A 12,682-nucleotide genomic window follows, 5' to 3' on the forward strand; every position below is an offset into this window, starting at 1 on the left:
TGCTGCATATGGCATACTGATCAGGCAGATTCAGAAAGAATCCGTCAAGTCATTGCCACTTGTCCATTCAAGTAGTTTGCATTCTTGTCTTGGTTTGGCCTACATCATAATTAGGCTTAATCCACCTTTGGTTCTTCTGTCTTGCAGCACATACTGGCAAGCCTAATTAGCTTTTGTTTTAACAGCACTAGCATTCTGCCCCATTATAGTTGCTGGCTAGTATAAACCTTCACAGTGTGATTGGTGCTGCCCCAATAATGTACCTGCAGCTGTTTCCCTCGATCCTGTGCCTGCTGCCCCAATAACTGTATCATGTAATCACCGGCACTTATTCTAATACAGTTCATCTGTCCCGGCTGAAGTAAAGTATCTAGCGGTTCACATGTCACTTTCACTCCTGGAATCGTTTGGCAGAGTGATCTGTGGGATAGTTTCCAATTCTATTAATCCTTACAGACGGTGTCACGTGTCGGTAGCTGGTGATAGTGTTGGTTGCTTGCGATTGCTACTTCCTTACAATATTTATAATGTGTTCAAATGTTAAATTAATGACAATTAATAATAATTTAATTAATTCCTCGTTTTCTGCACTTTATAAAATACAGGGCACTTGTACCATGTTTGTGACATATGGTAACACAACAGTTCCATTTTAAAACTTACCCTTAAAGGGAACCTGTCACCAGATATTTACCTATTAAACTTTAAGAATCACCTGCTGCAGCTCCTGGGCTGCATTCTAGGAAGGTGCACCTGGGCCCTGACTCCCCTTCCAGACCCCAAAAATAACTTTATAAAACTTGGCCTTTAGGTATGCTAATTACCTGTGTTGGCCAGATGGGCGGGCTCATTTTCTGCTCCTTTATCCCCCTCCTGCCGCTGATCGCCGCCCTCCTTCCTTGATTGACGTGATGACGCCCTCTGTCATTCTCGTCGCATTTTCAAATCTCGCGCCTGTGCAGTTAGGTCTGCTCGCGCAGGCGCAGTTCGCTCTGCCATATCGCGGGCAGAGCAGAAAACATAGCTGCCCTCGCTTACGCTGGTGAGCTAACTGCGCAGGCTCGAGATTATGCGCGGGTACGAGCATGGTGCTGGTGAGGTCATGCATAGCGCCGACCTCACCAGCACCATGCTTGTACCCACCCACAATCTCGCGCCTGCGCATTTAGCTCACCGGCGCGAGCTAGGGCAACTATGTTGTTTGCTCTGCCTGCGATATGGCAGAGCGAACTGCGCCTGCGTGAGCAGACCTAATTAGGCACAGGCGCGAGATTTTAAAAAAAACGAGGAGGATGACGGAGGGCGTCATCCTGTCAATCAAGGAAGGAGGACGGCGATCAGCGGTAGGAGGGTGATAAGGGAGCAGAAAATGAGCCTGCCCATCTGGCCAACCAAGGTAATTAGCATACCTAAAGGCCAAGTTTTATTATGTTATTTTTGGGGTCTGGAAGGGGAGTCAGGGCCAAGGTGCACCTTCCTATAATGCAGCCCAGGAGCTGCAGAAGGGGATTCTTTTAGTTTAATAGGTAAAAATCTGGTGACAGGTTCCCTTTAAAACCTTTCTAGACAAAATCTTTGATATTGTATTTGCTAGCACTGGGTTGTCTACCTTCACTGCATTTATATTGTATCCTATTTTTATCATTTTGATTAGCTATATGTATTACATGTTTGTGTATTAATGTAATGCTGTTTGCATATTTCAGAAATCGACAGCTAGATGGTATATTAGTTGTAGCAAAACAGTTCCATGATACATTGGAACCTTTGTCTGACTGGCTCAGTAACACAGAGAAGAAGCTAGCCAACTCTGAGCCCATAGGAACACAGACACCAAAGCTCCTAGAACAGATTGCCCAGCACAAGGTAAGACTAACAACATGTTTGCACTAAGCTTATAGCAATAAAATGCTGCCCTTTGTTCTTTGTACCATATAAGACCATATTTTTCTTATTTATGTTACTCAGTTATATAGCACCGCTAAGCCTACAGCGTTTTACATGCATCATCCTCACTGTTCTCTATTGGGGCTCTCAATTTAAATTCTCTATCAGTATATCTTAATATATATTATATCATATTATATATATTTTATTATATCAGTATGAATTTTTTCACCACTTAAATAAAAATAAAACTACATGTTTGGTATCTATGAACTCGTGCTGACCTGGGGAATCCTATTACCAGGTCATTTTTACCATATAGTGAACATGGCAATAATAAATCCATAAAACAATCATGGAATTACATTTTGTTTTCATTTTCACCGCACTTGGAATTTTTTTCCCCATTTTCCAGTACAATTTGTGGGAGAATGAATGGTGTCATTCAAAATTACAGCTCGTCCTGCAAAAAAGAAAATCACTAATATAGCTATATAGACAGAAAAACAAAAAAATTATGAATCCTGGAACAAGGGGAGGAAAAAAAACAGAAAATCGCTTGGGGATGAAGGGGTTAAGATATATTATATATTTTTATATACATTATATCAGTATGTCGTTATATATCATACATTCTAATGTGGGGTACTGGTAAGATTTTGTATTTCTTGAGAATACACTAAGCTACAGACTTGACACAAGACTGGTGATTCTTGTGCAATTGCGAAATTACTTTGATCACATCTCCAACTGGCCAAACACTTTTAATAGACAGCCATGCAGTAATCACTGACTCTCAGCCATGATGAAAGACAACTTTTCTGTTGTATTTTCCCCAGCATAAGCAATTGTGACATTTGTCATTGGATACCATTATATGGCCGGAAGGAACCCTAGCTAGTGAAAGTTATTGTCCACAAATCCCATGTAGACAGTCACAAATTTTGTCTCCTCCAACCATAAAATGAGATCTGCTGTTTCATTTCCAGCATGTTCCTACTTAGGCTGGGGCCACACGGGGATTACTGCGATCCCCTTGCATGACACTCGGCTTATGCTGGCAGTACAGCAGAGCCGAGTGTCATGCAAGTGTCCCTGCGACTGAGGTCCGATCGTGCGAGCGGACCTCAGCTGCGGGGGGCATGCTTGGGCTGCGGAGGGGAGGGAGGAAGTTATCTCCCTCTCTCCTCCGTAGCCGGCTATTGCTATTCTCGCCCTGCACTCGCAGTACACCGGTGTACCGCGAGTGCAGTGCGATTTTTCTCACCCCCCATAGGTGCGAGAGAATACAGGATCGCATTACAGTCGCAGTATGCTGCGATTGTTTTCTTGGTCTGATTAGGGCTGAGAAAATAATCGCTCATGTGTGCTGACACACAGGCTAATATTGATCCGAGTGGAATGCGATCGCACTCCACTTGCACCGATTTTCATGCCGTGTGGCTTAGGCCTTACACTCCTAATCATGAGTTGGGGGGATTATTTCCTTCCCTTAAAACTACCCATATAGAACATGGCTTTAGACTACAACAGACATAACCTTCACATGTTTAGTGAAGTTTGGCAAGATATGATAATTTGGAGCGGCTAGGTTAGGCAAATAAGCAAATCATCAAAAATAAAGGACCCTATATATTCGCATGATTTTTAATTGCTACACCATGAATATTATATGTGTTTGTAAGAGAAATTTCCATTTCAGAAAATAAAATCTGTCTATTGCGATAAGAATGTTGCAACCAAGTTTTGGTTTTCTGTTTGGTCTTAATGGTGCTTCAAGAACCTATCTGCCTTCAGAACTAACAGACTTTGCTGATCCCCCTTCAGACTCTTTTTGCTGAAGAATTTTAATCTCTGCTGTCTGTTTGATTTCACAAGCTAAGCATGAAGCTCCTTCTCCCCTTTCTCGCCTTCTAACAACCCTGCTGATTGAAGTTTTGATTCTTCATTTACAATAATTCTTTTGGCCACATTTTGTCTTTGTTTTATACATCTTTTTATTTCATTTTCGTCCCTTCATTCAGGCATTACAGGACGACATTACCGCTCATAACACCATCTTGCACCAATCTCTGAGCATTGGCCAGTCTTTAAAAGCCTTAAGTTCCAGGGAGGAGAAGGAAATGGTTCAGGAAAAATTAGATGTTTGCCAAAACCGATTCATGGAGATCCAGGAGAGAAGTAGCAGGAGAGGGGAGCTTCTGCATCAGGCTCACTGCAATGCTCAGATATTTGGGGATGATGAAGTTGAGCTAATGAACTGGCTGACTGAAGCACATGACAAGCTGAGCAAACTATCTGTCCAAGATCACAGTACAGATGTACTCACAAGACAACATACTGAGCTGCTGGTATTTTATGTTTGTTTTCTGTTTGTTATTTAAGTTTTCCCTTCATATTCCTGTATTTTTATTATTTTATGAACTTTTATTAATATTATATATATATATATATATATATATATATATATATATATTTATATTTTATTATTTATTTTATAATCCATAAATCTGTTGGGAGAAGAAGAAGTGTGCTATAGTCTTGGCCCGATTCAGCAAAGCTTTTACACCAGTGTTTTCACATAGAAAGCTTTGAAAAGTAGCAAAACTGTGCTGCAACTGGAGGTGGCTCTAAATGAGACTTTTGACGTTTTCACACTAGTTTTGCCCAGCCCTGACAAAGAAGTTAAAGTTGGGGCCAGGGGCTGGGCGACCATCTGTTTTCGAATTCATGTTAAGCAGTAGCGCTCACTACACCAGAAATCTTACTCGAGTAGGGGCTGGAGTAGGATTTGTGTCGAGGTGCACATAGCGGTGTATGCCACTCATCCGACGCTATAGAGGTATATGATGATCAGCCATTGGACAAGCAAAACGCTAATTCATCAGGTAAAAGGATCTTTTACTCAGCACAAAAATCATTGTTCTGGGCGAAGAATTGTTCTGTGTAAACAGGACTCACACTTCTAAGAACCCTGGCAGCCTATGCATACCAACTAATCGATTACACATCGCATTGTTTACTTTTGTCTTTGTAAACAGGCTATTAAACGATTGCCGATCAGCTAGTTTAGGAATATAATTTGAGTAATCCAAATGCAGTTTACAACTCTTTTTACAGCAAATATTTTCTCTTCATCATTTTCTTTAAGACTTTGTAGCTTTAGACTACCTTCCCACCATGAGCTTTTGGTGAGTTTTTGATGTTGCAGAATTTCTGCACCTGTTAGGTAAATTAAGTTACTTGTGTTTTTGTTTTTATTGTATTTTTGACACTGCGGTTTTTCTCTCTTTTTGTTATGTCATGATTTATACAAAGGTGCTTTGTTTTTTATATATCCTGGTATTCAGCTTTGACAAAACTTTGATATACTTAAGTTTGGATTACATGCATTTTTATGGAGTGGGAACTCACTAAAAACGCATGTGCTCGTTTTAACTCTGGGTTGTCATTTTGTGCATCTAATGCAAGTATATGTGAAAAATATGAACATAAAACTCAACGTTCCTGCTAGAGAAGTTGATGTGTTCTACACCACAGGTCAGTTTACACTGAGGAAAAAAGAACACTGTGGGTATGAGATTTCTATAAATCTAACCACTTTGATGGAACTGTAAGGCGCTGGTGTTTTTAAAGCAGCGAAAATACGCACCATCACAAAAGTTTGCTAAAAACTCATCATAGGCTCATTGCCTTATAAAGAAAAAGATGCTAATTAACTAGCTCCTTTGTTATCATTTTTTCATCAAATTTTTGCCCAGTACCTGGAGAAGTATTCATAATGCGGTAAAGGTGGAACAGACTACTTGTATAAGTTAAGGATAAAGTTAGCTGCGCTAGGTCTTTTAATATTATAGACTGATCTTAAAGAGGTGGTTTACTGGCCACATCGATATTATGTTGAGAAACAAGGTTTCTTTCAAATACCTTGTGTTGCCAATAATGTCTGTGAGCGGTGCTATTGCAGTCTGCTCACGCCCTTCGCGTGACCCCCGGGCTCCATGACCTCTGATGTCCGGTGAAGTCACGTCAACTGAGGCAGGCCGCAGTCTTCCTGAGTCACTGGGCTGTGGGCGAAGTTTCACCGCTCAGCACAGCCCAGCTTCGCTCCTACTTGCAGTGCTCTGCAGCAAAGGAGAGAGCACACAAGATGCTGGGCTGTGACAAGCGGTGAAACGCCTTCCAAAGCCGCCCTGTCACTCAGGAACACTGCGGCCCGCCTCAGTTGACGTACCATCACCAGACATTAGAAGTCACAAAGCCCGGGGGTCACGCGAAGTGGGTGAGCAGACCGCAATAGCGCCGCTCACAACACTATTAGCAACACAAGGTATTTGAGAGAAACCTTGTGAACCACCTTTTTTAATTTATTGATTTTGACATATTTATATTCAGTACAATGAAAATAACATCTAGATTTTATTTTAAATGAAAGCGGTTAAGTATTTTTAATATTTTTTGTTATTTCTGTTGAAAACCTAAAAATGCAGTATGTAATTTTTTTACACAGTAGACCATTTTTTTTTACAATTTTCTAAGTGCTAAGTACCGTATTTTTTGGATTATAAGACGCACTTTTCCTCCCAAAAATTTGGGAGGAAAATGAGGGGTGCGTCTTTAAATCCGAATGTAGCTTACCAGGTCATGATTGAGAGGAGTCACAGGAGGCAGGGGCTCTGTGCGGTAGCCGACGGAGCTGCTGTGTGTGGCGGCGGCCGGCGGAGCTGCTGTGTGCAGCGGCAGCTGGCAGAGCTGCTGTGTGTGGCGGTAGCTGGTGCTGCTGCTGTGGTGGGCGGTAGCCGGCGCAGCTGCTTTGGTTGGAGGCCGGTAGTTCTGCTGTGGTGGGCGGTGGCCAGCGCAGCTGCTGTGGTCGGCGGCGGTCGGTGCTTCTGCTGTGGTCGGTGACGGCCGGTGCAGCTGCTGTGGTCAGCGAGGTACAAGCCGTTCTGACGATGTCAGTGGTAAGGACTTCAAATAAAGGCGCACAGAGTCCGCGCATGCGCAGATGGAGCTCTTGGCTCAAGAGCTCCATCTGCGCATGCGCTGCCTCTGGGTGCCATTTGTTTGAAGCACATCTTCAGAATAACCTGTGCCTCGCCGCCCCCTCACAGAGCAGAGCCAGCACGGGGCAGAGTAGAGCCAGCAAAGGGCAAGGCAGTGCCTGCATTGGGCACAGCCAGCACGGGGCACAGCAGAGCCATCACGGAGCAGAGCTAGGACAGAACAGAGTAGCACAGAGCAGAGCCAGCTCGGAGCAAAGCCTGCAACCCCAGCACAGCGGTAAGACACCAGCGGATTATAAAACAGACCCCATATATTTATTTTTTTTTACCTTTTTTTCCTCTGAATTTGGGGTGCATCTTATAATCCGGTGCATCTTATAAAACGAAAAATATGGTATGTAATTCAGGATGGAGAAGACTGCAAACCCTGTTTTTTTTCCTTAAAACTCAGTCTACGGGAAATAAGTGTCTGATCAGTTGGGGTCTGACCTCTGGAACACCACAAATCATAAAAATTGTCTTCGAGTTCCTTGTGTGAATGATTTGGTGGCGATGCTGCACACAGCTGCTCCTTTCATGTCAGTGGCTTGCAGACCCCTACTCTTGTGATTGGTGGGGGTTCCAACTTTCTAACCCCCACTGATAGTTCACTTATCACACAGTGGTTTAGAAAGTAATTTTTGGTTTATAAGACAATTTATCTAAGCTGATTATTTTTTTTAGATTATTTTTTTTCTCCCAATAGCTCCTTCAGGAAGACATTCTATTGAGAAAGCAAAATGTTGATCAGGCCATTCAAAATGGATTAGAGCTACTGAAACATACAACTGGTAAGTGATGTTTTTCAACCAAAATGATAAGGCCTAAAAAAACCCTGTGTTTATAGTATGCAGCATGTGTGAAATTTGAGCCTACAGAGGAAGCAGGTTCTATAGAAAAAGTCTTGCGCAACTAAGAAGAAGCTGGATAGTGGAACCCTACAACTTACAAATGTACCATGTGATCTGAAGAATATAGCTACTGGGCAATGCATAGAATCTTGATCATTATTAGAGATCCTAACTGAATGTTTTTGTTCGTCTCATTGGGGGAGTCAGAAACCATGGGATAGTCTGCTGCTACCTGGAGACTGATACTATTATTACATTCTAGATGATAATTGGCTCTTCCCCCCCGAAGACTTTATCTCGCCTGCTAGCATCAGGCCTTCTCAGTTTTAGTAGTGTCAGTTGAAGGCAAGGTATGTCTCAGACCCGTTTTAGGTTAGGTGCTAACCTTTTTATGCTTTGCATCTTTTAGATGAATATCTCTGGGTAACAGAGTGTAATTGTGCACTCTGTTTCACACACATAGCAACGGAGATTACAGGCTGTAATTGTTTAGTCTGTACCCTCTCACTTCGGTGTGGCCAGACTGATGTATCTGTTGGTAGTCAGGTACTGGGGCAGAGGTTTGTAAGCCAATTAGCTCTTGCCTTCCGTCCCACATAGCATGCGCGTTCATGGAGCAGAAGTTAAGGGGATCCGGATCTTCAGGTCAGGTAAGTATGGCGCTGTCATGAGCCTTCCTCCCCTTCACCTCCCTACTACTCTTTGCCTTGTAAATGTTGAGGCGGAAATAGATCCAGTATGGTGGTGGTGTGTGTGTGTGTGTGTTTGTCAAATTTGGTTTTCAATCTCATGGATTAAACATGAGTGTAGTCTCCCGTTAATCACACTCTATATTACTATATTAAGTTTTATGATTAGTTAATTCATTGTGCTCCCACCTCAAGCCAATCAGTATAGTCGGCGGGCCTTGTCCGCTGGTTAATCAGTAGTGCTAGCTTGTGTCCCACTTCTGGACAATTAGCAGGATCAGTGGCACACATCCCCAGCCAATCATTGTAGCTGGTGGGTAATGCCTGCTGGCAAATCAACGAAGCCAGCATGCACTCACTCCTCTGACCAACTAGATTGTGCAGCCATGCCACATTCTGTGAGGCCTGCCTGGGCCCTGCCCCTTCCTATTAAGAGCACCACCCCTTCCTGCTGGGCCCCTGCCCCATTTTGCAGGTGGCCCCACACCTTCCTGTTGGAGACCCCACTCCTTCCTCTACCTTTGGTATGGGCAGCACCATTCTTGCATGGTTGGGTTTGCCATATATTGCATCTGAATGGGCGCACCATAACTACAACTGTTGTCTATCATCTTAAGAGAGGCTTTTTGTATGGCTGGTGATCAGGCAATTCAATTATTATTATTATTATTATTATTTATTATTATTATAGCGCCATTTATTCCATGGCGCTTTACAAGTGAAAGAGGGTATACGTACAACAATCATTAACAGTACAAGACAGACTGGTATAGGAGGAGAGAGGACCCTGCCCGCGAGGGCTCACAGTCTACAGGGAATGGGTGATGGTACAATAGGTGAGGACAGAGCTGGTTGCGCAGTGGTCTACTGGGCTGAGGGCTATTGTAGGTTGTAGGCTTGTTGGAAGAGGTGGGTCTTGAGGTTCCTCTTGAAGCTTTCCACGGTAGTGGAGAGTCTGATGTGCTGAGGTAGAGCGTTCCAGAGTATGGGGGATGCACGGGAGAAATCTTGTACACGATTGTGGGAAGAGGAAATAAGAGAGGAGCAGAGAAGGAGATCTTGTGAGGATCTAAGGTTGCGTGCAGGTAGGTACTGGGAGACTAGGTCACAGATGTAGGGAGGAGACAGGTTGTGCATGGCTTTGTATGTCATGGTTAATGTTTTGAACTGGAGTCGTTGGGCGATGGGAAGCCTGGACTAATTGACACCCAGACAACTATCCAGGATGAGCCGCCGTCTAATGGAGACCGCTTGGTATGTCATTTCCACAAACGGACTAGAGTGGCTTTGGCTTCATCCTACTTGAGTCAGTCCAGCTAATTCAGATCCCTCAGTAAGGTGTATTTCGAGTGAACAACAGGTCTCTGATCTTATCCTAGGGGAATCAGGCTTCTCAACAAAGACCTTTTGGTTTGATGACATTGCATGTCTTCTGTGCACTTCTTCAACTTCCAGCCAGTATTTTTGTCTCAGAGAGAGACCTCTTCGCTTAGAGCATTTGTTTATTAGTCCAGGTAGCCCTGCTCCAGCTTTTCTGCTGAAGGACTAGGGCTCCCTTCTGATTGATGAGTCCAGGCTTTAGTTGCAATATTTTCTCTAATTCTAATGCCCTTGGTTACTGTCTTATCCGGCAAGCCTTTATTGCTTGACAGTAAAGCTGGTGTCACACATAACGACGACGACAACGACGTCGCTGCTACGTCACCATTTTCTGTGACGTTGCAGCGACGTCCCGTCGCTGTCGCTGTGTGTGACATCCAGCAACGACCTGGCCCCTGCTGTGAGGTCGCCGGTCGTTGCTGAATGTCCAGCTTCATTTTTTGGTCGTCACTCTCCCGCTGTGACACACACATCGCTGTGTGTGACAGCGAGAGAGCGACGAAATGAAGCGATCAGGAGCCGGCACTGGCAGCTGCGGTAAGCTGTAACCAGCGTAAACATCGGGTAACCAAGGGAAGACCTTTCCCTGGTTACCCGATGTTTACGCTGGTTACCAGCCTCCGCTCTTGCTGCCAGTGCCGGCTCCTGCACTGTGACATGTGGCTGCAGTATGCATCGGGTAATTAACCTGATGTATACTGTAGCAAGGAGAGCAAGGAGCCAGCGCTAAGCAGTGTGCGCGGCTCCCTGCTCTCTGCACTGTGACATGTAGCTGCAGCACACATCGGGTTAATTAACCCGATGTGTGCTGCAGGAGAGCAAGGAGCCAGCGCTAAGCGCGGCTCCCTGCTCTCTGAACATGTAGCACAGCGACCTTATGATCGCTGCTTCTGCTGTGTTTGACAGCTAAGCAGCGATCATAACAGCGACTTACAAGGTCGCTGTTACGTCACCGAAAATGGTGACGTAACAGCGACGTCGTTGTCGCTGTCGTTTAGTGTGACACCAGCTTAAGAGATGCAGATGGCTCACAGTCTTTGAGGCTTCTTCAGCTGATAGGAGACCACTGATCAGAATACACCTAAGATTGATGCTCATGTGGAGGGCAGTACTTTTTAGATCATTGAATGGCTATTGAGGCCCCCCTTTAGGTAGCTAGTTCATTAGTTAGTTTCATCCTTTATGCTGTCCCTGTGTCCAACTTATCGTAATTCTTGTCACCTCCTACAGAGCTTTGGCCAGTTCCATCTCATTTAATTGTTAATACAAGTTCTTCAGAAGATTGAAGTTCAAGGTGTTTGCAGATCTTGCGCCTCAGAGGGCCTGCTTCTTAGACTAAAGTTTCCCTCAGTAGGGGATAGGTCAGGGCAGAAATCTGGCCTCTACCACATTTTAGAGGAACCTTGGGTGTTTCTGTATTAGGTCACCATTCACCTTTACCTGCTTGGATTGGATATTTTGATTACCGGGTTCACTTAGTATTCTGCAGTGTGAGCCTAGAACTCCCTCTCATCGGGCACCATCCATAGTATACTGTCAGACCTCTCCCAGGGTTGTCCTTTTCTATGTTTGTTTTTTTTTTTGATCATTTAGTGTAGTGGCAGGACCACCAGGTCTGCAGTTTGATAGACTCTTGGCCTTTTGGATTGGTTCTGTCTGACTAGGATTAGGGACCTTGGGGCCTTGAAGGTCACTTTTCTGCCATTTAAATTTAGCACGTTTCTTAGGAAGGAGACTAGAGGTGGTGCTCGTATGGCAATATCCTTATTTTTTTTTGCATTTGTAGATGAACTAGGATAGACCCCCGAGAGCCAAGTTCCTGCCTTGGCTATCCTGGTCCAACAGAATTTATCTTGTAGTCCAGGGGTGAGGAATGCCCATTTGGGCAAGGAAGACTCCTAGCCACCGTATTAATCCCTAGGATTTGAGAGACCTCTATAGGGCCCTGCCACCCATCAGTCATCCCCCTTTTTTGCAGCGACCAAAGAGATTTCTCCAGTTTGACTATTTAGTTATTTTACTTTCTCCTCTCCAGGACAATATATTCTGGTGTTCGGCTCCCTACTTTAGCCTTAGTGGAGTTCTCCATCTTTTCATTTTAACAAGGAGTTTGCTCCCCTTCCTTTAGGTACTTTTGCCTCTCTCCTCCCTTAGAGGTATATGATCTGACGTAGTCAGAGCTATGCTGCTCTGGCTTTCTCTCATAGCTCCGTTTGGATGTGTTGTGGGTCATCCTGGTATGCTGTGCAAAAGTCCCATCGTCTCTAGGACTGCTATTGTTCGCTGATTTGTTTAGCCATTATTGAGCCTTATAGGTCACCCATTTAGAGTTAGGGAGCACTCTGCTTGAGCTGTAAGAACTTCCTGGGCAGGTCTTCACGAAGCCTACGTTTTGCCGCTATGTAGAGCATCTACTTGTTTATAAGGGCATACCTTTCTAAGTTTTACAGGCTCCGCACCTTCACTTTTGCAGATGCAAGTCTTGGCAGGAAGATACTGCAGACAACCGTTGCCGTGGCGGCAGCTTGGGCAGAAATGGGAAACTTCTGTGATAACAGTATATTTGGTTTTCATTCCCACCCAAGGGACAGCTGTAGGACATTCCATGGTTTGTGTGTCACCCAATGAGATGAATGAGAAAAGTGGATTTTGGGTACTCACCGTAAAATGTGTTTCTCGTAGTCTTCATTAGGAAAAACAGCTCCCACCCTTGGTTGCACTAGCATTTACTTTAGTTTTCTCTTCGGGTGTAATAAGATTATCTTTTTTTTAATTATTTAATTCTTTTAGCTTCTCCTACTGCTTTCTCACAAAACTGAGCGGGCCTGATGCT

At 44.1% G+C, this 12,682-nt stretch overlaps 1 protein-coding gene across 21 annotated transcripts in view; it reads left to right on the forward strand.

Annotated features, from left to right (window-relative positions):
• DST (dystonin) overlaps window positions 1-12,682 on the forward strand; it is an 879,552-nt gene that overhangs the window by 760,018 nt on the left and 106,852 nt on the right. For 18 of the 21 annotated variants that reach the window (XM_075340270.1, XM_075340271.1, XM_075340278.1 and 15 more), the window contains 3 exons: window positions 1,707-1,866; window positions 3,912-4,238; window positions 7,636-7,720. In XM_075340270.1, coding sequence (XP_075196385.1) covers window positions 1,707-1,866; window positions 3,912-4,238; window positions 7,636-7,720 — 572 coding nt within the window. The remainder of the gene's footprint in view (window positions 1-1,706; window positions 1,867-3,911; window positions 4,239-7,635; window positions 7,721-12,682) is intronic. The other 3 variants (XM_075340281.1, XM_075340283.1, XM_075340291.1) reach the window with 1 other exon arrangement.

The sequence above is a fragment of the Anomaloglossus baeobatrachus genome, chromosome 3, assembly GCF_048569485.1.
Source record: "Anomaloglossus baeobatrachus isolate aAnoBae1 chromosome 3, aAnoBae1.hap1, whole genome shotgun sequence".
Lineage (NCBI taxonomy): Eukaryota > Metazoa > Chordata > Amphibia > Anura > Aromobatidae > Anomaloglossus > Anomaloglossus baeobatrachus.